This window comes from Tachypleus tridentatus, chromosome 7 (genome assembly GCF_004210375.1).
Source record: "Tachypleus tridentatus isolate NWPU-2018 chromosome 7, ASM421037v1, whole genome shotgun sequence".
NCBI lineage: Eukaryota > Metazoa > Arthropoda > Merostomata > Xiphosura > Limulidae > Tachypleus > Tachypleus tridentatus.
Window position 1 is genome coordinate 106,050,792 of NC_134831.1, and position 22,501 is coordinate 106,073,292.

At 32.7% G+C, this 22,501-nt stretch overlaps 1 protein-coding gene and 1 long non-coding RNA gene across 4 annotated transcripts; both read left to right on the forward strand.

The window, feature by feature from the left end:
• Positions 1–1,348: 1,348 nt before the first annotated feature.
• Positions 1,349–7,978, forward strand: LOC143257758 (uncharacterized). Its single transcript, XM_076516790.1, has 5 exons — positions 1,349–1,916; positions 5,624–5,686; positions 5,870–6,031; positions 7,398–7,515; positions 7,918–7,978. The coding sequence occupies exons 1-5, from the start codon at positions 1,628–1,630 to the stop codon at positions 7,976–7,978; spliced, it is 693 nt and encodes a 230-aa protein (XP_076372905.1). The 5' UTR covers positions 1,349–1,627.
• A 6,435-nt stretch (positions 7,979–14,413) lies between these two features.
• On the forward strand, positions 14,414–17,088 carry LOC143256323 (uncharacterized). 3 transcript variants are annotated; one of them, XR_013031243.1, is made up of 2 exons: positions 14,414–14,795; positions 16,037–17,088. It is a non-coding gene; the product is annotated as an uncharacterized LOC143256323 (long non-coding RNA). The 3 variants fall into 3 exon arrangements; XR_013031245.1 differs by having other exon boundaries at positions 14,417–14,546; positions 15,939–17,088; XR_013031244.1 differs by having other exon boundaries at positions 14,417–14,546.
• The last annotated feature ends 5,413 nt before the right edge of the window (positions 17,089–22,501 follow it).

Genomic DNA, 22,501 nt, shown 5'->3' on the forward strand with positions numbered 1-22,501 from the left:
CCATATTAACCATTAGAGAGCTCCTTTTCTTTACGATTGTTTTAGAGGCAAAACAGTTGGTAGCCATTCAATACTGTTTTTACTGGTTCTTTCATTGAACAGTCTCACAGATGATTCATTTATTCCTTTGTCTCGTGCGAGTTACGTTTCTTTGGCTTGGTATCATTACACATTCTTTTCTCACGCATAATAAAAGGATCTCTGTAAAAGTATATACCCATCCTTAACATGAAAAACTGAACTGCCGCTGAGAGCAAGTAATGCTCAGATTTATACTGTGCAGTATATAATGTGCATGCGCATTGTTTAGGCTTGTAGAAAGATCTAGAATAAGCGAATGACACAAATTTGTAGACATCTTTTCAGAAATATTTATTAAAATGTCAGCCACAATAAAAAGGGCCCATAGACTTATACGTATATAAATAAAGCCCCATTATAGTGAACCCAATACTGTTAAGCTGCACTGTGGACCTCCTTTAATATCCAAGAACACACTTCAAAGACGAAGAGAATTACGTAACAAGATATTTATGAAATTGAATATTTATAGAAATATAAATCCACGTTTCAAAAACCGAAGTGTCACAGTTACAAAAATTACATTTAACAAAGGATTTCATCCATGTACTATCTTGTAATTAAATTATACGTTAGTTTTGTATGCTATTCTTCTCAGTTTTTGGTTGTTTAACTGAGAAATGAACAACTTAAAAATCTAGAAGCAAATGTATCTTAACGTTAAATTAAGAGATAGATTTGTTTCTTTATGAAGGGGCCTGGCATGGCCTAGCGCGTAAGGCGTGCGACTCGTAATCCGAGGGTCGCGGGTTCGCGCCAAACATGCTCCCCCTCCCAGCCGTGGGGGCGTTATAATGTGACGGTCAATCCCACTATTCGTTGGTAAAGAGTAGCCCAAGAGTTGGCGGTGGGTGGTGATGACTAGCTGCCTTCCATCTAGTCTTACACTGCTAAATTAGGGACGACTAGCACAAATAGCCTTCGAGTAGCTTTGTGCGAAATTCAAAACAAACTATTGAAATCTTGTTTTGAAGAACAAAATATTTGATACAGCTAATTGTAGTCATTATTCCCTATATAACACCATGGAATGCAGTATTTGTCACATAAGTTATATATGTGAATATTCTTTAACTGATTTTTTAATTTAAATATTGTTACAGTGTTTGTGGATTTATAACTACTCAATTATAATTTATATGTATCATGAGACATCTGTTAGCAGTTTTATTATGGTTGATATCATAAATACCGACTAAGACTTGTATTGTCAGAAGAAATTACAAAGCAAAACTTCGTATACATTTTAGTTGCTTTTACCTAAATTTCAAGTTGAAATCTTAGGCAAGTGTTGTTATTGTTTATTAAATCTAAACTATACATAACATAAACATGAATATAATTTCTCAGTTCAAGCGTCTTTCACACAACAGAAAGCAATAAACTTTGCAATCATTATTGTTAGTAAAACGTTTTTCTATCTCGCAATGTTACTTCAGTTCATGACGTCATTCAAAGAATACTTTATGCGCGTAGTAACACTGATATTTCGCTTAGAAACAATACAGAAAGTGACTTACAAAGAGTACAGTGCAGAGAGATTTCAATGGCTAATTACACTCAATTATTTTACATTTTCAGTAGTTTCCTGCTTGTTTCAGGTTTCACATTCGTCTACGAAATTGAACGTGGTTCTACTCTTACATTAATATGTTCAAACCAAGCGAGAGAAGAACCAGTTATTTGGTACTCAAATTTCAAAGAAAAAGTTATTAATAGTGAGAGAACGCAAATAAAATACGGTGGCAAATTAGTGCTAACCAACATCCAGTTTGAAGACGCGGGAATTTACACATGCAAAAATCGTGAAGGTGATTACAAACATGATGTCAGAGGTAAATTCATGGTTCTTTAGACCATATTTTCATTTATTAAACTACACTAACTTAACAGGAATAACATCGAAATCGTCCATCTTGCTTTTAAATGTCTTTCAGCCATAACCTTTTCGTTTGATATTTCACTCACCATGTGTATTGATTTAAAAAATAATTGCCTGCGTATACGTAAGATTACATTATGTAAGAAAAATTTTATCTTTTCTTGTTCCTGGGCAAAAAATGTTATTTCCTAATTGCTTATGCCTAAAGTAAATGGAAAAGGTCTATTGTCTTCAAACTTTGCTTTTGTGACTTGGGAGCGTGTATAACGAAAACATGATAGTAGAATATATTTGAGGGCTGATACGTGAAAGGGATTTATATTACAGTCGCAAATCTCGAAAAAGTATTTCTAAATATTTTTGTAGAATAATAAATGAATAATTAAACGTAGAATAATTAAACGTGTAATAAATGAAAATCTGATAACTATGTGTAGGGGCCACAAACTATAAGTGTGAGGTAATCTTTTGCTTAATAGATTTGATAGCTTACTTAGAGTAGAAAGCAAGAACTTAACTTTCTATTTGCAGTCACATACAGCGCTTGTACTAACATAGCTAACTCCGATCTACTGTTTTCCACTGTAAAAGCTAACTACTGTCAATTATTCTGAATTTTGTCTTTGAAAACTAACATCTCAGCTCTTGTTTTGTATATTTTATTTTGTTTTTTCTCTATGTATTGATATATTAGTGATACCAATGATCTGAAGACTTTTCTCTAATCGTGGTTTTCAGTTGGTTGATTCAAATAATTCATATTATTCGTTTGTTCACCCTCAATTTGTTTGTTTGTTTTGGAATTTCGCACAAAGCTACTCGAGGGCTATCTGTGCTAGCCGTCCGTAATTTAGCAGTGTAAGGCTAAAGCAGAGGGAAGGCAGCTAGTCATCACCACCCACCGCCAACTCTTGGGCTACTCTTTTACCAACGAAAAGTGGGATTGACCGTCACATTATAACACCCCCAGGCTGAAAGTGTGAGCATGTTTGGCGCGACGCGGGCGCGAACTCGGACCCTCGGATTACGATTCGCGCGCCTTACGCGCTTGGCCATGCCGGGCCCTTTTTCACCTACAAAGTAAATAATTTCTTTATAGAATTGTCTCTGTTGATCAAACTGTTGTTAGTGCACCAGATAGAATTTTAAAATACTCCCATCTACGTTAATTAAATTGTGTTTTATCGATTTAGTTCATAAAACGATACGTTATCTTTATATCATTTAATTGTAATGAAAATTGAACTGTCTTATTTTCATATTATAGTTTTAACAACCTTCGTGTAATTTCCTATTAATACTATCTGCATTACTTTTAGTATTCTCAGAATATTGTGTAAAGTATAAAATCTTGAAAATTAAAAGTATCATCTTCAAACTATAATACATCGAACAAGATTTATTAAATTTTATTAATATAGATATAAAAGTGTTTCTTTATATTGGTTTAATGTGTGTTTGCTCTTGTATTACAAGGAATTATTTGGTTTATCGTCTAATGATGTTGTATTCTCTGTTTGGAATTTAAATGTTACCTGTAGTATATTTATTTGAATTGCAGTGTTAAATCTAAAACGTGAAATTCTATTTTTTTTTGTGTTACATGAATGTTGTTTTGAGTTTCGGGCTTGTTTCTCTGACGTAAAATACGTGGAAGTTGCCATAAAGTATTTTATAAATGACATTAGTATTGTATTTGCTTTATTTTTTTTACAAGAATTTAAGTATTTTGTTTATTGTATTTGGGGTTATTGACAGGGTGGGTATCGTGTTGTTGACTGAGGTTTCTCTATATCACCGTTATCTCAAATCTCCTTCCTAGTCGCTTTATAACCTAGAAACATCGAACTACATATGAATTCTGTAATAAAAAGTTTTAAATTACCCATTGTAGAACGTCTGCAAAATTTATTAGCTTCAAGTTGGTTTCTCAGAAATATAAATGCATGAAATAGATTATTACAATAATGTTAAAAGTACTTACAACGAATTATTACTTTAGAGATAACATGAAATCAGTTTTTCTTAATTTTAATGATAGGAAATGTCGATGTTGGAGTGTTGTATGAATAATTATTGGAAAACATATCGACATATAATTACTTTAAATGTTACCATCAATACTACACTCTTTGTTCGTCCATATACTGATCCATCTAATCAGGACTCCAGTAATGGGTGATATTGTCGAACTCCAAGGTGCAGATGTTGATATTGACAGCCATAATATACTCTTGGAAGATGTATCACATTCCATTAGTTGATGCTAAAGATGCCCTGAAAAGAGTTATTTCAGGGCAGTGATGAAGACGAACTCGTAATCTTATCGGTACTCCTGTAATAAACATACAGTATTAGTCAGAGGCTGCCACTGATGTTCATAGCAATAATACTTTATAGTTTATAGGGATTAGTAAGCCATACCAAAACAGTTTTGAATATGCAACCTGTCATATAATGTGACTTAATCTGATATAACATTTCTTAAATGGTGTGATGTAACCGAAAATTGGTAGCTTTTGGGAAAGGTATGTAACAGACCTTTCCAATGTAAATTTTTATATGCCCATATCATGAAAATATATTCAAATGAGAATTTAAATTTTTCGAAACAAAGATATTTATTGTACGTAAGAGCATCGAAGAAATAATTTTGGTTTGCCAGAATAATTCGGAAAAAGACCTACAACAAGTCGTACGAACACAAATGTCAGAGATAAAAAACCGCTGAAGTGTCCCAGGCTATGGTACGTAAAAAAATATCTCAGTCTTCTAACCGCTGAGTAATTAGATAGATATGCATGTTATTGTACACACAGACACACCAGTTACGTCACTGATGTAAGAATTATAGATTTCTATGTGATCAGAGACTAGATGGATTATGGTAAGCCTGTAGAGAGAAGTGATGAGGCTCCAAAGTTATTTTGGCATAATGAACTCAACTTATGAATGTTGAATCAAAATCTTATGAACTGTAAAGATACAAATCATATCTACGAAGGTTTTTGAGAACGTATTTTGAATAAACAATACTTTAAATTTACAGTGAAAGGTGTTAGATCGCTATATTATTTATCTTGATAAGTCCGCAAAAAAATAAGTATTTACTTTTATATTAACTTTAAATGAAAAATTTTCTCGGAATGCATTTCATCCAACTTCTGCATTATAAGGATATTATTTGATATTTTGTTGTTTGCAAGACACAATCATATACTGATACATTTTACGAACGTAATATTCCCAAAAGAACTTGTATTTTCATAACTGATATTAACATAAACAGTGACAACAGTTTAACTGTGGCAAATAAGAAGTTTATAAGGGAAACACCAACAGAAATCAAATGTACCTATAGATATAACATAATATAAAAAAAGATCGTGTGTAATTTCATAAACTTCCAAGTTTGTGTGACTAGTTTCATTAGTTAACTTAATCAGGAAGTACATGAAGAAACAAAAGTCTACTGTTAAGAAACTGTTTTGACACGTTTTATTTTTCTCACGAAAAGTAACATTAATGTTGTTATTTTACAACATTATTATTTTTTAATATTATAACTAGTGCGTCGTGCTCATTGTGAAAAACCTTAAAATTCAAACGGTGACACAAAACGTGCTAATAAAAATATTAACTCTCTGTTGTTTTCTCCAGTGTATATTCCAGCCGAGAATCTCAACTGTACTCGTGGATACCAAAGAGATGTTAACAGGTGTTGTAAGTATATGTGATACTCAATTACTTTAAACTGTTCACATTAAACACAAATAGATGAAAGACTTTTAAAAATATGGAATTTTAGTTCAACACATACGTTTTTTGACACTAAAGACGTTGTTAGAACAATAAAATTAACACTGGGTAAATAAATGTTTACCTTTGTACTTTTAACGCTTTTAGATCCATGTCCTCCTGGTCACTATGACAACGGATTCCAAACTCACTGCCTGCCGTGTCCAGGAGGGACTTACATGACATTTTTTGCTGCTGACGCCTGTATACCTTGTCCTGGAGATAAAATTACTGATGAAGAAGGAGCTGATAATAAAGATCTTTGTAGAAGTAATGAAACAAAAGGGTTTTAAAGTTTTCTTTTATTGTTTCCTTAATGTTTTAAAGATGTTTATTTTTGTTCATGCAGATTGTTATAATACGATACTTCTTCATAACTTTCATGGTTTTTAGTGCATTAAAAAGCTTTGCTTTTACTGGGAAATCCTACTACTCGTTTTTAAAGATGGGCTCAAACATTTACGAGAAATAGTATTGAATAGCTGTCTTACCTCCAGTATATCATTTCAAAATTAGGAACGGCTAACACTGAAAGCCCTCGTTCAGGTATCCGCGAAATTGACAAACAAACATAACGGTGTCACATTATTACTAAAGATATTTAACTAAAACAGTGTATGTCCCAAAACATAACTTAAATCTATGTTTAGTTTATGTACATAATGTCGTTTTTGTGATAAAATAAAGTAATTTGTCAAAATACAAAACAAATGTTTCAATATAAGATAATAATAACATTGGATTATCAAAACGTTAGCACCGTCTCATAAGTTCTGAATAAAACTATTGGAAACAATTGTTACCAAGTAAACGAAAAACTTCGTCAGTAGTGACGTTCAGTGTTTCTGGTCAAAATAGTATCGTTCTTTATTTGGGAAAATTAGAGTAAAGAGAAATTTGTAAAAATTACTGTTTTTAATAGTGTTATAAAAACGCAGAAACTACCATTCAGTGGATACGATTCGATAGCATAAAAGAATAATGTACCATAATAAGAGAAGAAGCTAATTATAAAACTTAATACAGTAAGTGGATAGCGATTAAACAAACTGGCTTTATTAAGTAGTCAATGGAAATTCAGTTTGTTTGTGTTACATATCCTTACAAGTTAAGTGAATCGAAGTTGATTTAACTCACTGTGTTTTACTGAGTTGTATAATATGTAAATTATCGTAAAGAAAACGTTGAGATTTTTTCTTATATAGTCCAATAACGTATGTTTGGAATGACAAGCCAGTAGGTTTCTTGCTATATCATCTCACAATGTAAATATGTTGGAAAACCTAGCTGATTTCCCGTTATACAACTATATAGTTGTTGTTATTATATAACTGTACCATTTGTCTACCAGTAAGGAGCTCAAATAATATAACAGGCGTCATTTTTCTTTGCTAATTATCTGTTTAACGTGTAAAGAAAAAATGTATATTTACAGTTGGCAAATTGTAAAGGTTGTTATCAATGTTTAATATGAAAATATATAAGAAATATATTTATTTAATTGAAATTTTCAATATGTTAAATCAAGTTTATTTTTAGTTTAAAGAATTATACACTTTGTTATTAAGTTACATTTGAAGTTTTCTTTCTGTTTTATGTAATCGATACAATGTTTAAAACAACTCTCTCTCTTAAGATCCAACTGAAGTGGTTCTCAAGGTCACTTTCCCCTGGGCTTCCAAACCTACAGTTGTAAGATATCCTTGGTGGATGGAAGAGCTAACACTAATTTCGATTTGTCTTATTGCTTTGTGGTAAGTTACATGTTATCTTCCAGTTCTTGATAATTAAAGTATGTGGAACAGGGGTGAGAGAGCATCTGACCTCAACACCCAATTATATTTTAAGTGAATTGTAGGGTTAGATATTTGAAAATGTCAAGTGTGTTCAGTGCCCCTTTGGTAGTTAATTTGTGAAAACACTAATATGAACCTAGTAAAGCTGAATATGTTTAATTAACCTTACAAATGAGGTAAAAAAAACTTTTCAATTATAGTTAACACTTCTCACCAAACTTTGTATGATGATTTATCAAGTGTTTTTGTAGATCTGTTTGTTTACGAAAAAAAAGAGTTGATCTTTATTACTATTGTTTATATAGAAAACTGAAATAAATAAATCGCGTTTTTATTTATTATTATTTTATTATTGTTTAGCGTTCTTTGTTGCTTCTGCAAGATGAATAAAAAAAGCCCGGGGCAAATGGAATGCCCTTAAAACCGCGTCCTCGGGTCTTGTGGTGTTTTTCCTACACAAAGCTAGAAGACCAAGAGCTTGTAATTGAAAAGATCACCCCCAGGGAATTAGACATTTTGGAAGCTGTTTCAATGATCCCTGAGTGTGAGAAGGTCTCGACAAAGAAGTTTGATAAAAGAGAAACTAATATGGTGTTAAAGGAAAATCAAACAGAACCAACCATCTTGCAAACAATAAATGAAAATCACTCAGTAGAAAAGAAAACAGAAAGAACAGAAAACCTGAGCAAGCCTGCTTCAGGTTCTGACAAAACTAAATTAAAGAAATGCGTTAGGACAATCGTGAATGATGACAAACCTGAAGAGACATTGAAATCTGATTCACCAACAACGGTTCGTATACGTTTAAAGTTCTTATACTTTATAGTACTCAGTATTATACAGCATCAGTATATAACCATTAATAACAAGGATCTGCTCTTAATGTTAAACTTTCACTTCCTACAAGTTTATTTATACCTACATATATATATATATATATATATTGCAAGAAGCAACTAGAACATAATGGAATTAATAGTACATTATTAATGTTAATGCAAAATTACTGTTATAAAATAATTACAACCATTCTTATATTTAATTTCTGTGAATATTTGTATCTGGTTCAAAATTGAATTAATTTCTCATTCATATTACGTTTATGATTAATATTTGGTAGAGTTAAAAATATTTCACTTTAATGTAATGCATACTATGTCAAACTGAGTGATCAATATCATATCCAAGTTTGCGTGCTTACAATGAGTGTTGTTAAGACATCCACAACTACTGAAAAACACGCATTCAGAGTCATTTGAATACATGTAATTCTTCTTCCAAAAGAGACCTATACATGTTCGATACTATTGAGGTCTGATAAGTCTGTACCCTAGTTAAACTGGTCAATCACCTCTTCTTCAATATTATTTACATGTGGGAAGACAATTATCATCCATTTAGCTAAAGCCAGAACCAAACGTAAACATATATGATAGTGTAAAAGGTACTTCCTTTGCTGTTATGTATAGCCTTAATGACATCTGAAAAACATAAAGGTCAGAATGTCCGTTCGTGATTTTTCATTTCCACTACTGATATTAAAGTGAGTTATTTTGTGTCTTACTATAACTATAATATACCTTTTCTTTGTTAATATTGTCAAATTTATTGTGTTTTTAACCGTACATACACTGAAATGAAGTTCTGTTGTAACTATGAACATCTGATTCTGTTTTTAACAGTTATCACATAATTGCTGCGAATCGTTAGATCACGGTAACTTACCTAAAATGTGGATTTTATTATTCTTAGTTTAGTACCAGTGTATTTGTACCATTTTGTTACAAGTGATTCCACCGTATCATGTTAATAACACTTTGAGACATTTTACAACAGTGTTTGTTTTTTATAGTCAGCCAACTTTCACTGGTCTTACAGACATTTAGTGAAATATCCAGTTGTCTTCTTTTGGACTTTACTAAGATTATTGAATATTTTAAAGAACTATAAACTGTGTGATTTACTACAGTGTTACAACTGTGATAAGACAGTTTGAAAACTCTTCCTCTTTATAGTCATTTGTAGTTCAGATTACATAACTTTTCATGTTTAATTTATATAACAATGAAATGAGGAAAATAACTAACATTTGTTTATAACAGTAGTTTTATCTTGTTTTAGCAAGTTAGTATTTGTGAACGTACAAAACATAAATGTAAAACATTATTTAAAGCTATTGTCTGCTCTATATTACCTTCCTCACTATTTGGGACAATGCTTGAGATATATTTCGTAGTTTCGAGAAAACGTTTATCAGACATCTTAAACCAATTTCATAATTTACAATTTTTATATAAACATTTATTTGGTTTTACTCATATAATAGTAAAATGATTGCTACATAAAGAATAAATTATATATTTTTAAAATGTTTATTAACTGATTATTGTTATTAAAACATTTTTTTCGATTGATGAGTGTTGTTGCCTCACTAATTATGATTTACATCTTCAGGCAGAAACACCAAAAGAAGTGAAAGACGATGAACGTATCCGGAGGGAGGTGTCGAACAACATCAAGCCTCCCTCTACTAGACGTTTTCACAATGTTAATAAAATTATTACTGTGAGACTTGGCAGTAAACCAGAACATCATCAGAGAAACGTTTTATTGCTATTGAAAATACTGAAAACCGAAACAAATTTGTTATTGGTAGAGCTTCAAAATTAACACCCACGTGTCAGTTGAAACGTTGCCAAAGCGAACATAAACTTATTGTACAGAAACCTAAAAATAATAATAAAATTAAACACGTTAACAGCCCTCACAAGATTGTTTTCACAAGAGATCCGAAACTGGAACCAAAACCCAAAAATTAAATAACCCATGAGCTGCTCACAAGTATACCATATTAAAAAGAATTACTTTACCTTATCTCATAAGTTACTATTTTTTACATTTTACTCACTGATATAAATAATAAATAAAACATACATGAAAAACAAAGAATATGATATTCGCCTGGGTATTCTCTTTTTTGCTGTCAACTGTCATGAAACTTAAGCTCACTTTTTAATGTACTAAAGGTATTGTTACAATCAATAATGTTTTTATGTAATTAAATGACACAACTAAGAACAGAGAATAATAATACACAGAAAACACTGTCCTAAAACACTAAAGATAACTGTTAGCATTTGTGAAAGATAGAATTGCAAGACGTTGGTCTGATTATCCAGTTAATGGTTTGCAGACAAACAACAAATAGAGCGATATCACTGTGTTAAATTTTGTGCTAACTGAACAAGAAACGTGGAGACGTATAAGAAACAGACACACACTGACATTTATTTATATAGATTCAATGACGGTGAACATTTTAAAAATTCAACTAAAGCCCAGTAAAGTATGGCTGAAAGCTCCATTGTAGAAAACAATAGGTCGTAATGAAACTCCTTCTTTGTAAATATAAGGTAAACCATAAAAAATTATGGCATAATATTCAAATTGTGTTTATAATTAAGAATGTCATCTTTATTAATTTCAATGAATATCTTGGCAGTTTTGTCATCACTTTTATTAATAGCATTACAATGCAGTTCCTCTGCCTATACTTTTAACGAAAGTTAAATGTTTATGGAAATGAGATAGCTCACACATCTATTTTGTTTGATATATTAGAATAAATACTGTCTTTCTTTTCATGGTAAAACTGCTGAATTTATCACTACTCATATACGTACATTAATTTAACTTGAAAACATCTTTTTTTTATTTTTAAAGATTCGATGGTCCTCCATTGACTATCGATGTCATTCCAGAAAAATTTCACTGTTGTCATGGTGTTTTATGAATAAAGGCTGATGTTTGATACGTGTTCCCTGGTAATTATCTATGGTTCTTCTGTGTAACAAATATGTGAAATATTCCTTCTATAATTTTAGTAGGACAAAGGTTTTGAGAACACAGTTAAAGCTGCAGTAATGAAACAGGTTGTTAATGTCATTCCCTAACTTGAAGTATTTTATCTTCACTGACAATGATACTTAGCTTAGTGTAGTTTTGTGTTTAACGTCAAACAGACAAGTTTTATACCATTTAAAATTGTTTTCTTACCGTCAAAATCATGGACCACTTAGTAATAAATTTCATATCTTCCTTTATTAGTGTCAAAACCATATTTTTGTGAAATATCTGTAACATCCCTAAACTGAAGAAAATACAAATGATTTGGTTCTATGAATGTACATTTTACAGCCTTCATACTTAATCTCTCCACACCAATAATTCTCTGGAAAAACGTTGTTTTTATTGTTTTTTTTCAAGATTTTGAAATAATATCTGTATTGATAACACCTGAGATGATAGAGTTGGAGTTTTATCTATAATTTTTACCTGTTATAACAGCTTACCGATTTGAAAAACCTGTTGAAATCTATAGATTGACCTTCTGTAGAAATGTTAGAGTAATGTACAATACAATAGATTGAACAATGATGATTATTTAATTATGCAAATCCTTTATCCCAATTCGAGCAATACAAACTTAAACCAAATGAACCTTTCCACGTACTTTTGATCGTGTCTGTGAAAAGAACAAATAACAGAAAAACGGCCAGACTGATCTTCATTAGAACGAGAACACTTGACCCTTGATATATACCCCAAAATGTCTATTATAAAATAATCTGTAAACATGTAAAAGAATTTAATTATATGAAAACATTTCCCCCTTCTTCACCATACATAATAAAATAACTTGTTATTGTGTCTTTCTTTAGCTTGTAAGTTTACTTATATGTTAATAGCTGAGAGTGAATGTAGTGAAATCTAAACTGTAAACAGTCTATCTCTCTAGCTTCTCCATTTCATCAGAACTAGTGGATAGTGAGTTTAATTCCAACACAAAAATAACAAATGTACATATTAATTCAAGCTTCATAAAAATATTAATAAAGGGTAAATGTACTTACAAAGTCAAAATCACTTTTTGTATCACATTGCAGAAGTAGATAATGTTTGTTACATAATCTTCCTAAACATTGCAAAAGCAATTGACCAATATGTGTAACATGCTGACATTATATACAAAGACTTAACCGTCAAGCTCTAGTTATATATTTATATCATATAAATCTGAGAACATTAAATGTATGAATATATACTTTCATATACGATCGTCTAGAAACAGGTGAATACAACTGTACTACATTACTTGGCTCAGCGATAAGACAAAGGGCTAATAACGCTACAAATAGGGTTTCGTTACTTTCGGTGAGAAGGGTATAGGTAGCTGTTTGGGTAGTTTTCTGCTTAATAACAATAACACAACACATTAATACGTTACAGTTAGTGATACATTTTTTGAGTTTGGACATTTTATGAGTAGTGCGACACGAAACAGTCCTTTCAGGAAGACGTAGATAACACACTATCCTCTGGTGCCACTTATTAGAACTATACATCCACTAGCAAATTATTCTTCTTCATCTGGATTTAGTCCATGTTTCGGACCAGAAAGGGACAGGTTTACTCTATACCTCTTCCTCCCTCTCTGGAACTGTTATTTTATCTGCACTGCTACTAAATCCTGGGTAATTAAATAGCATTTACTTTGTTGTTGTATTACAGTATATTAAATTTTGTCCATTGTCCGTAGTTGTAATTAACTTAGTCTTTTCATGGGATAATCGAACTATTAGTCTGTGTTCAGAAAACAGTCATATGCACCCAAACGCATAATCCTATTTTTATATACAAAATTTTAAAATTGAGCTACGTTTCTATCTACGACTCAATTAGCCTAGCACTTTTTTGAACTTTTAAGTTTTTTTATTTATGACGTTCAGAGGGGAGAGGTACTTAGAGCTAGATTCTTCATGTATTATGTAACTCTCTAGTTTGCTCATCAGTTCATTTGAATTAATATTTCTGTTATAATATTGAAGCGAGTTATCCAGGAGTCTGTTTTATAGAATTGGCATGTTTGAACAGTTGTGTAGAAATATGAGTTTGTTGATCGTGGGACTGTATATGCTTGCGTTAAAATACAATGTTGTATATGTTGTTTGTTGATGAGTGTTTTTGATACATTTATCCATGTTATACAAACATATTCTACGACTGGTCTGATGTGTGTTCTGTAAAGTTTTAATATGTTTTCTGTTGAATCTTCTTTTTATCATTCACATTCTTAAAGTAACTCGCTATTTTCAAAATTCTGGGTTTTATGCTATTAATGTGTTGTATGCAGTTTGAGTCAAAGTAATCCTTAAGAATTTTGCTGATATTGTTACCTGTAAGAGTCATGTCTAGATATAACTGTAATATTAATTTGCTTTATGTTCTACCAAACACGCTCGTCCTTTTACCCATGAGGGCGTTATAATGTGATGGTTAATCGCACTATTCGTTGGTAAAAGAGTAGCCCAAGAGTTGGCGATGGGTGGTGACGACTAACTGCCATTTCTCTGGTATTACACTACACAATTAAGGACGGCTAGCGCAAATAGCCCTCGTGTAGCTTTGCGCGAAATTTAAAACAAGCCAAACCTTTTCTACGATTTCGCAAATAATATGGCTTGTATTTTGTGCGCACTTATTTTAATTATCCACTCAGTACAGTGAAAATTTTATATTGTTTAGCAGTGGTTGTTTGTTGCTGTTATTGGTTTTTCGACACTATTCCAGATTGCAACATCACCTGAGAACTGTGAGAGAATAGTGTGGTTTGGGTCTGTGAGAGGATTGTCGCTGACACGCTCCCTATCAAAACGCTCCTAGTAATACAACTCCTACAAATATTGTATCTTTCTTAATCTGAAAATGACCTAAGGTCGAAACGTTGTTCTCTGCTTTATTGGCAAAAGTGTTAATACCCACACCAACTGTCCTGAGATTTGTTTGTTTGTTTTCTTATAGCAAAGCCACATCGGGCTATCTGCTGAGCCCACCAAGGGGAGTCAAATCTCTGATTTTAGCATTGTAAATCCGTAGACATACCACTGTACTGGCGAGGAGCAGCGTCCTGAGATACATTTTTACTTCAAGTAGGTTACTCGTCATCACGAATTGCTCCTACTGATATTGCCATCTGGTAACAGTTTTTGAAACCATGACTCACGTAACCTCCTAGATTCCCTGATGTATAAAGCCACACGACCGCATTAACAGTTTCGAAAAGTTAACAACTTTTGATAGTTTGAGAAGTTTTTTTTACTTCTTTACGTAATAAACAAGAATATGTTTGACTTGGTATGGACGTCAGGCAGAATGGTATCAAAGGATAAAGATAAAAGGTACTTTATAAGCGCAAAATACTATTACACAGAATTTCATATCAGTCTAATTATATTTGAACATTACATAAAGTATGATACAGGAAGCTTATATCAACTTCTTAACTTTCAAAATTAATGGACAGTAAATGTGAAACTAAATTTCAAGATTAACAAATCTGTAGCAGACAAAGGCAGAAATAAATTGAGATTTTCATCCGTAAATAAACCGAACGTGACATAATTTTAACAGGTAATAAAAGAAGGCAACTAAAGATATAATATGTTAATGAAGTTCAGAATTGGGATTATTTTGGTGAAATTAAAATATAATATTAATTAATCTTTAACCTTTGAGATGACCTTATGAGTATTACTGGAGTTGTTTGTTGGTTTGTAGTTTCATATAAAGCCACAGAGTGGGCTATCTGTGCTGTGTCCATCAACCTGATATTAAGTGTTGTAAGTCCGAAAACATGCTGCTGAGTTACTTGGTGGCTTATTGGAGTTAAGAAACAGTGACAGGAAATCAAAACGAAATAAAATAAAATAGTTGAACGAGGCAGAAAATGAAAATATTATAGAAAAAAGTAAAATAGAAATAGTAAATTATATTAATGATCAAGGAAAGTCAAATATCAGGAAGAAAAGAGTGTTTTAAAAATGTAACAGGTTTAATACTAATATGTGTTACAAGAGTATGTGTAATCATTCTTTGACAGTTTCTGGGAGGCGAACACGACGTAAAATATTAATTCACTGTCTTATTGTTTACAATAATTGATAACATATTAACCACGGATAATAAGTTGTTAAGCACAGATAAATATAAAATACGCTATGCTGTAGATACAACATTTCAAACAGACCTTTTCGTATCTCTAACTGAATATTAAATTCGTAAACGAAAAAGTTTCAAATCTAATATTTCATGTAAAATAAATAACCGTGTATAACAATGTTTACAAACAACTGAAACCATATGTTTAAGAATTATAGTTATATATGTATATACATAAAAAAATACGAATGTCATAAATAAATAAATATTTTTTTTGAGATAAATCACATTAACAAAGTAATAAATACTTGGTCCAATATATAATGTGGAATAGTGATTTAGGCACGACCTCTAACATCATTCAAATACTTAAACTATTTTAGGTTACTTTATTGGTGATTGAAGACGACTTAACCCCCCTTCCGTTAATGTTGTATACAAATCACGGTGATAAGAAGTCTAATTATATTTATTTGATTAGCCAGCTCAAGCTGCGCTGATGAGCCTTCAACAGGCGAAACTGCAACCAACAACAGTGGTTACGGTCAATCAAGTGAAACATTGTGCCTCAACGTCATTAGTTCTCCTTTAAATTTCACCTTTGGTAGAAGAATCTGTATGTGTACTGTAACGAATTTTCCGCTGTACATTTATTTTAATACCTGCGTTTGTTTCTATATAGTTCTCTTTTTTCCATGTGACGTATATTGTTGACTACGTATTGTGTGCAAGTCCTGCTTGTTGTTAAAAATTGTTGAAAGTGAAAAGCATCAATATCTAGTTGAAAAAGGCGCGCGAGAACAGTGTCAAAATAACTACAGGGTGTTTGGAACGTCACTGTTCACTTATACATTTATTAACAGACATGTTTCAATATAGAATACAGGAGGTAAATATCAATGACAATTATAAACAATGTTGAAAGTGACCCCCGTTGGCATCAATACAGGCCTGGATCCTTCTTACTTCGTTCCTAAACACCGCTATCAGTTGCTGGCTTGAAATAGACTGAATAAAATATGATTACAAAACTGCACAGTGACTTTCCGAACATCCTGTACACTCTTCCCTAATTCTTATACAGAGCTGAGAGACAGTAACCAGTCAGTGTGCTATAGGCCTAGGAAGCTATAACTGTGAGTAACGTTTATTAATCGGAAACAACAGAAATGAACCAGAAGCGTTTATTGATTTTGAACATTACAAATAATTCAACTTCAGAGAATAATTTCGGACGTTATTATTCTTACTGTGACATCTTCACCCATAAAGTAAGGGGTGTGGGGCCAGCCAAGAAAGACGGCGTTAGAGCAAGCGAGGTGCAGCAACACAACTTAGAATTAATTTGTTCGGCATGGACTTAGCCTATAAAAGATTCAGTTCTAAGCCAGGTACAAGATTCAGTATTGTTTGTAAGTTTGTAAAACTGTTGTATATAAACCATCATTTGTAATAACTATTAGTAATAACTGTTATTATAAATAAAATTGATGTTATGTTTTTGTATTAAAATGTATTTATGTAAACAAAAAAGGAAATTGTGTGCATCAATCATATTGCCAAATAGCATAAATGTAATACATACCAACATGTAATTAATTTCCAGGCTCAAATCAAACTTCTGGTCAGTTGAGACAGTTGTACGAAACATGCAAATACATCAGAAATATATCCGAAATAAAATTAAAATTAACCGAAAACTATGGAATTGTTTAATTCTATTTGCATTATCTCCGTTACATACCATCTTCGCGTATTGTTGCAATTCAAAACGTTCTTAAGGGTTTGTCTAATGATAGGCTTGTTTTTGTCAATAAGTAATAAAAAAGAAATACAACTTTTTAAAAGAATAAAATAAGATTTATATATCAATGAAATTAATAATAAAAACATTTTAATGTCATAAATTAAGGTTATTTTAAACTTCTTACAAAAACCTGAACCTCTAGTTTAACAACCACTGCACGTCCAACGTCCAAGAACTATTGTTAAGCGTCACTGTATCATAGCAACGTAACGGAAATTCGGAAAGTTTGTTTTTGCTTTTGAATTTCGCACATAGCTACTCGAGGGCTATCTGTGCTAACCGTCCCTAATTTAGCAGTGTAAGACTAGAGGGAAGGCAGCTAGTCATCACCACACACCGCCAACTTTTGGGCTACTCTTTTACCAACAAATTGACCGTCACATTATAACGCCCCCACGGATAAAAGGGCGAGCATGTTTGGCGCGACGGGGATGCGAACCCGCGACCCTCAGATTACGAGTCGCACACCTTAACACGCTTGGCCAAGCCGAGCCCAAAATTCGGAAAAGAACATTAATTCGAATAGTGAACATAGATTGAACTCAAAAGTGTTAGCACAAGAAACTGTCGATATTAAATTAAGTGGAAGTAAACAAAAACAAACAAATCTGATCCAGAGCTCTTAATAAAGAAGGTAAAGCAAATTGATTTATATTTGACATAATTCTTTAGGAGGAATTAGCCGGTAAAAATATCCTTAGATTTTGTAAGCAGTTGCTGACTTGAGTTCAAGTAAAAAGGCCTAAAACAATTATGTCAATAAATTACGGTAATATAACTTTTCATCGTAATCTTCCCATAATCTCGACAAACTTTAAATTTGTCCATTAAATACAAAACGGTTGTTATTTAAAGAACGAATAATTAAAGATCTAAGTTGTTATTTAATTAAGCCATGAACAAGAGACTCCTATTGAAAGAGGACAGCAAATGTCAACGGTTTAATCCGAAGGAATGTTTATGAATAAATAACTTGCATCAAAAGGACCCAATAAACATTCATTACGAGGGCGTAGATCTTTTAACTCTTTAACAAATGAAAATGAACCAATAACAATAAATTCATTAAATGTTAATGGATTAAGAATAGGTATAAGGTTTGTTTGTTTTAGAATTTCGCACAAAGCTAAGGGCTATCTGTGCTAGCCGTCCCTAATTTAGCAGTGTAAGACTAGAGGGAAGGCAGCTAGTCATCACCACCCACCGCCAACTCTTGGGCTACTCTTTTACCAACGAATTGTGGGATTGACCATAACTTTATAACGCCCCCATAACAGAAAGGACGAACATGTTTGATGTAACGGGGATTCATACTTTCAACATCGCGAAGACTGTACCTGGTTCACGAGCGTTCCCCCACGTGTGTTCCTCTAGCTAGAGATATCACACTCCATACAGATGAATTTGGAAACTTTCCGAAGGGTGCTCATCTAAATAAATTACTCACTGTTTCCTCAACCAAATCAACGTGAGTTTAGGTAAGATATCGTAATATTTTCTTACACTAATACCTCGACTCACACTTCCCACCCTTCCTCTCCATTTCTGGTATTTCTTTTCTTGGATTCAGCTGCGACAAAAAAATTAGTCACGCTTCTGTTGGTGGAGAACTGGAGTATTGGCTCAGATGAAACATGGGGTAAGTGGGAGTTCGAGATTATGGCGAGCAAAAACATTTTTTTATATGGAGAGCATCACTGAGCTATCATATGAGAAGAGGTAACTATCGGAAAAAAAAAAAAACATTTAACGTGTATGAAAGTGTTAAGTTTTCATAAATTCCCAACGAACCTTTAACAGCCTTTTGTTTCACACCCATAGACACTGTATTCAAATTTTGTGTGAGTAATCTTGTGTATATATAAATAACTAAAGATAAACTTATATATTGGTCTTTCTGTTTGTAAGTTCCAATGTAAAATTATTTGGCCTTCCTAATACAAAATACTTATCATCATAACTTATCTGTATGTTTTATTTGTAATGCCACATCACAGATATAATGACACATTTAAACAATGTCACAGAAATATATGATTCCATGTAGTTCTACTTTTATGAGGCAGGCTTGTTTAAAAAATTTTAACAAACAAGCTTTTAAATCTTCATAATACTTGCATCAAAGCTACATTTCAACATTATTTGATATTTAGTATGTAGTTTGATGTCGCCAAGACTTTGTCACATTTGGGAAAGATGGTCATGAAAAATAATCATGTGCGTGGATTATGAAGATGTGTTCAGATGAAGTACTTTTCAAGAAGGAGACAGTCGTTAAACTTAGTTGGATTAAGAAACAAAGCAACATACATCAACATCAAAACCATTATTAAACTTATTTCTATATCAGATATTATTCTGACTTCAAGTGAATAATTATCACTTAATGTTTTACATGATAGATATTACTTTCAGTTATATCGTTGCTACATGTTACTTTACCATTTCAACAACTTTCACTAACACTACATTACTGGTATACCTTCATTAACGCCTGGCATGGCCTAACGCGTTAAGGCGTGCGCTTCGTAATCCGAGGGTCGCGGGTTCGCGCCCGAGTCGCGCTAAACATGCTCGCCCTCCCAGCCGTGGGGGCATTATAATGTGAAGGTCAATCCCACTTTTCGTTGGTAAAAGAGTAGCCCAAGAGTTGGCGGTGGATGGTGATGGCTAGCTGCCTTCCCTCTAGTCTTACACTACTAAATAAGGGAGGGCTCGGTGCAGTGGGCTAACAACCTACTCACTTAAATTCCTGTTCGTGAAACTGCAAGTGATTGCGGCCCTATGTTCCTTGACGGAATCGAGTGGTAGATAGACAGATAGATAGACCTTCATTAATACAATATTAGAACGGCATGGCCAGATGAATAGGATGCTCGACTACCAATCTTACAGTAGCTATTTCGAATCCCTGTCACACCAAACATGTTTACCCTTTCAGCCATTGGGGCATTGTAAAGTGATGGTCAATCTCACTGTTTGTTTGTAAAAGAATAGCCAGAGTCCTTGTGTAGGTTTGCCGAAATTCAGAAACAAGACAAACAAACCTACTTAGTAATATTTCATGTGTGCAGACGATTTACGTTATTTTAAAACTTAGAGAGAATCGACTTATTTCTTAGGTTGTTGATAACGTTTATCAAATTTATTATTATTAGGTCTAGATTATTTGTATATTTGTTGTTTTGGTTGTTTTTTTTTAATTTTGCCAAAAATAAACCAGGGTCATCCACGCTAGCAATCCATAATTTACTAGCTTAAGACTGATGGGGAGGACAAAGCTGTCATTATCCACGGCCAGGTCTTGGGATACAATTTTACCAACGAATACTGAGGTTAACCGCACATTATAACGTCCCACGGCCGAAAAGACGAGCATGTTTGGTGTCACGGGGATTCGAACCTGTGATCCTCAGATTACAAGTCGAGTACCTTAACCCGGCTTTGCCGGGCATTAGACCTGGAATCTAGATCTAATTGTTGTATTGTTGTTAGTTAGTGATATTCTTGTCGTCAGTTGAGTATTGTTGTTTGTTAGTGATATTCTTGTCGTCAGTTGAGTATTGTTGTTAGTTAGTGATATTCTTGTCGTCAGTTGAGTATTGTTGTTAGTGATATTCTTGTCGTCAGTTGAGTATTGTTGTTAGTTAGTGATATTCTTGTCGTCAGTTGAGTATTGTTGTTTGTTAGTGATATTCTTGTTGTCAGTTGAGTATTGTTGTTAGTTAGTGATATTCTTGTCGTCAGTTGAGTATTGTTGTTAGTTAGTGATATTCTTGTCGTCAGTTGAGTATTGTTGTTTTGTTAGTGATATTCTTGTCGTCAGTTGAGTATTGTTGTTTGTTAGTGATATTCTTGTCGTCAGTTGAGTATTGTTGTTAGTTAGTGATATTCTTGTCGTCAGTTGAGTATTGTTGTTAGTTAGTGATATTCTTGTCGTCAGTTGAGTATTGTTGTTAGTTAGTGATATTCTTGTCGTCAGTTGAGTATTGTTGTTGTTAGTGATATTCTTGTCGTCAGTTGAGTATTGTTGTTGTTAGTGATATTCTTGTCGTCAGTTGAGTATTGTTGTTTATTGTTGTTAGTGATATTCTTGTCGTCAGTTGAGTATTGTTGTTGTTAGTGATATTCTTGTCGTCAGTTGAGTATTGTTGTTAGTTAGTGATATTCTTGTCGTCAGTTGAGTATTGTTGTTAGTTAGTGATATTCTTGTCGTCAGTTGAGTATTGTTGTTTGTTAGTGATATTCTTGTCGTCAGTTGAGTATTGTTGTTAGTTAGTGATATTCTTGTCGTCAGTTGAGTATTGTTGTTAGTTAGTGATATTCTTGTCGTCAGTTGAGTATTGTTGTTTGTTAGTGATATTCTTGTCGTCAGTTGAGTATTGTTGTTAGTTAGTGATATTCTTGTCGTCAGTTGAGTATTGTTGTTAGTTAGTGATATTCTTGTCGTCAGTTGAGTATTGTTGTATTGTTGTTGTTAGTGATATTCTTGTCGTCAGTTGAGTATTGTTGTTAGTTAGTGATATTCTTGTCGTCAGTTGAGTATTGTTGTTTGTTAGTGATATTCTTGTCGTCAGTTGAGTATTGTTGTTAGTTAGTGATATTCTTGTCGTCAGTTGAGTATTGTTGTTAGTTAGTGATATTCTTGTCGTCAGTTGAGTATTGTTGTTAGTTAGTGATATTCTTGTCGTCAGTTGAGTATTGTTGTTTGTTAGTGATATTCTTGTCGTCAGTTGAGTATTGTTGTTAGTTAGTGATATTCTTGTCGTCAGTTGAGTATTGTTGTTTGTTAGTGATATTCTTGTCGTCAGTTGAGTATTGTTGTTAGTTAGTGATATTCTTGTCGTCAGTTGAGTATTGTTGTTAGTTAGTGATATTCTTTTCGTCAGTTGAGTATTGTTGTTTGTTAGTGATATTCTTGTCGTCAGTTGAGTATTGTTGTTGTTAGTGATATTCTTGTCAGTTGAGTATTCAGTTAGTGATATTGTCGTCAGTTGAGTATTGTTGTTGTTAGTGATATTCTTGTCGTCAGTTGAGTATTGTTGTTAGTTAGTGATATTCTTGTCGTCAGTTGAGTATTGTTGTTAGTTAGTGATATTCTTGTCGTCAGTTGAGTATTGTTGTTAGTTAGTGATATTC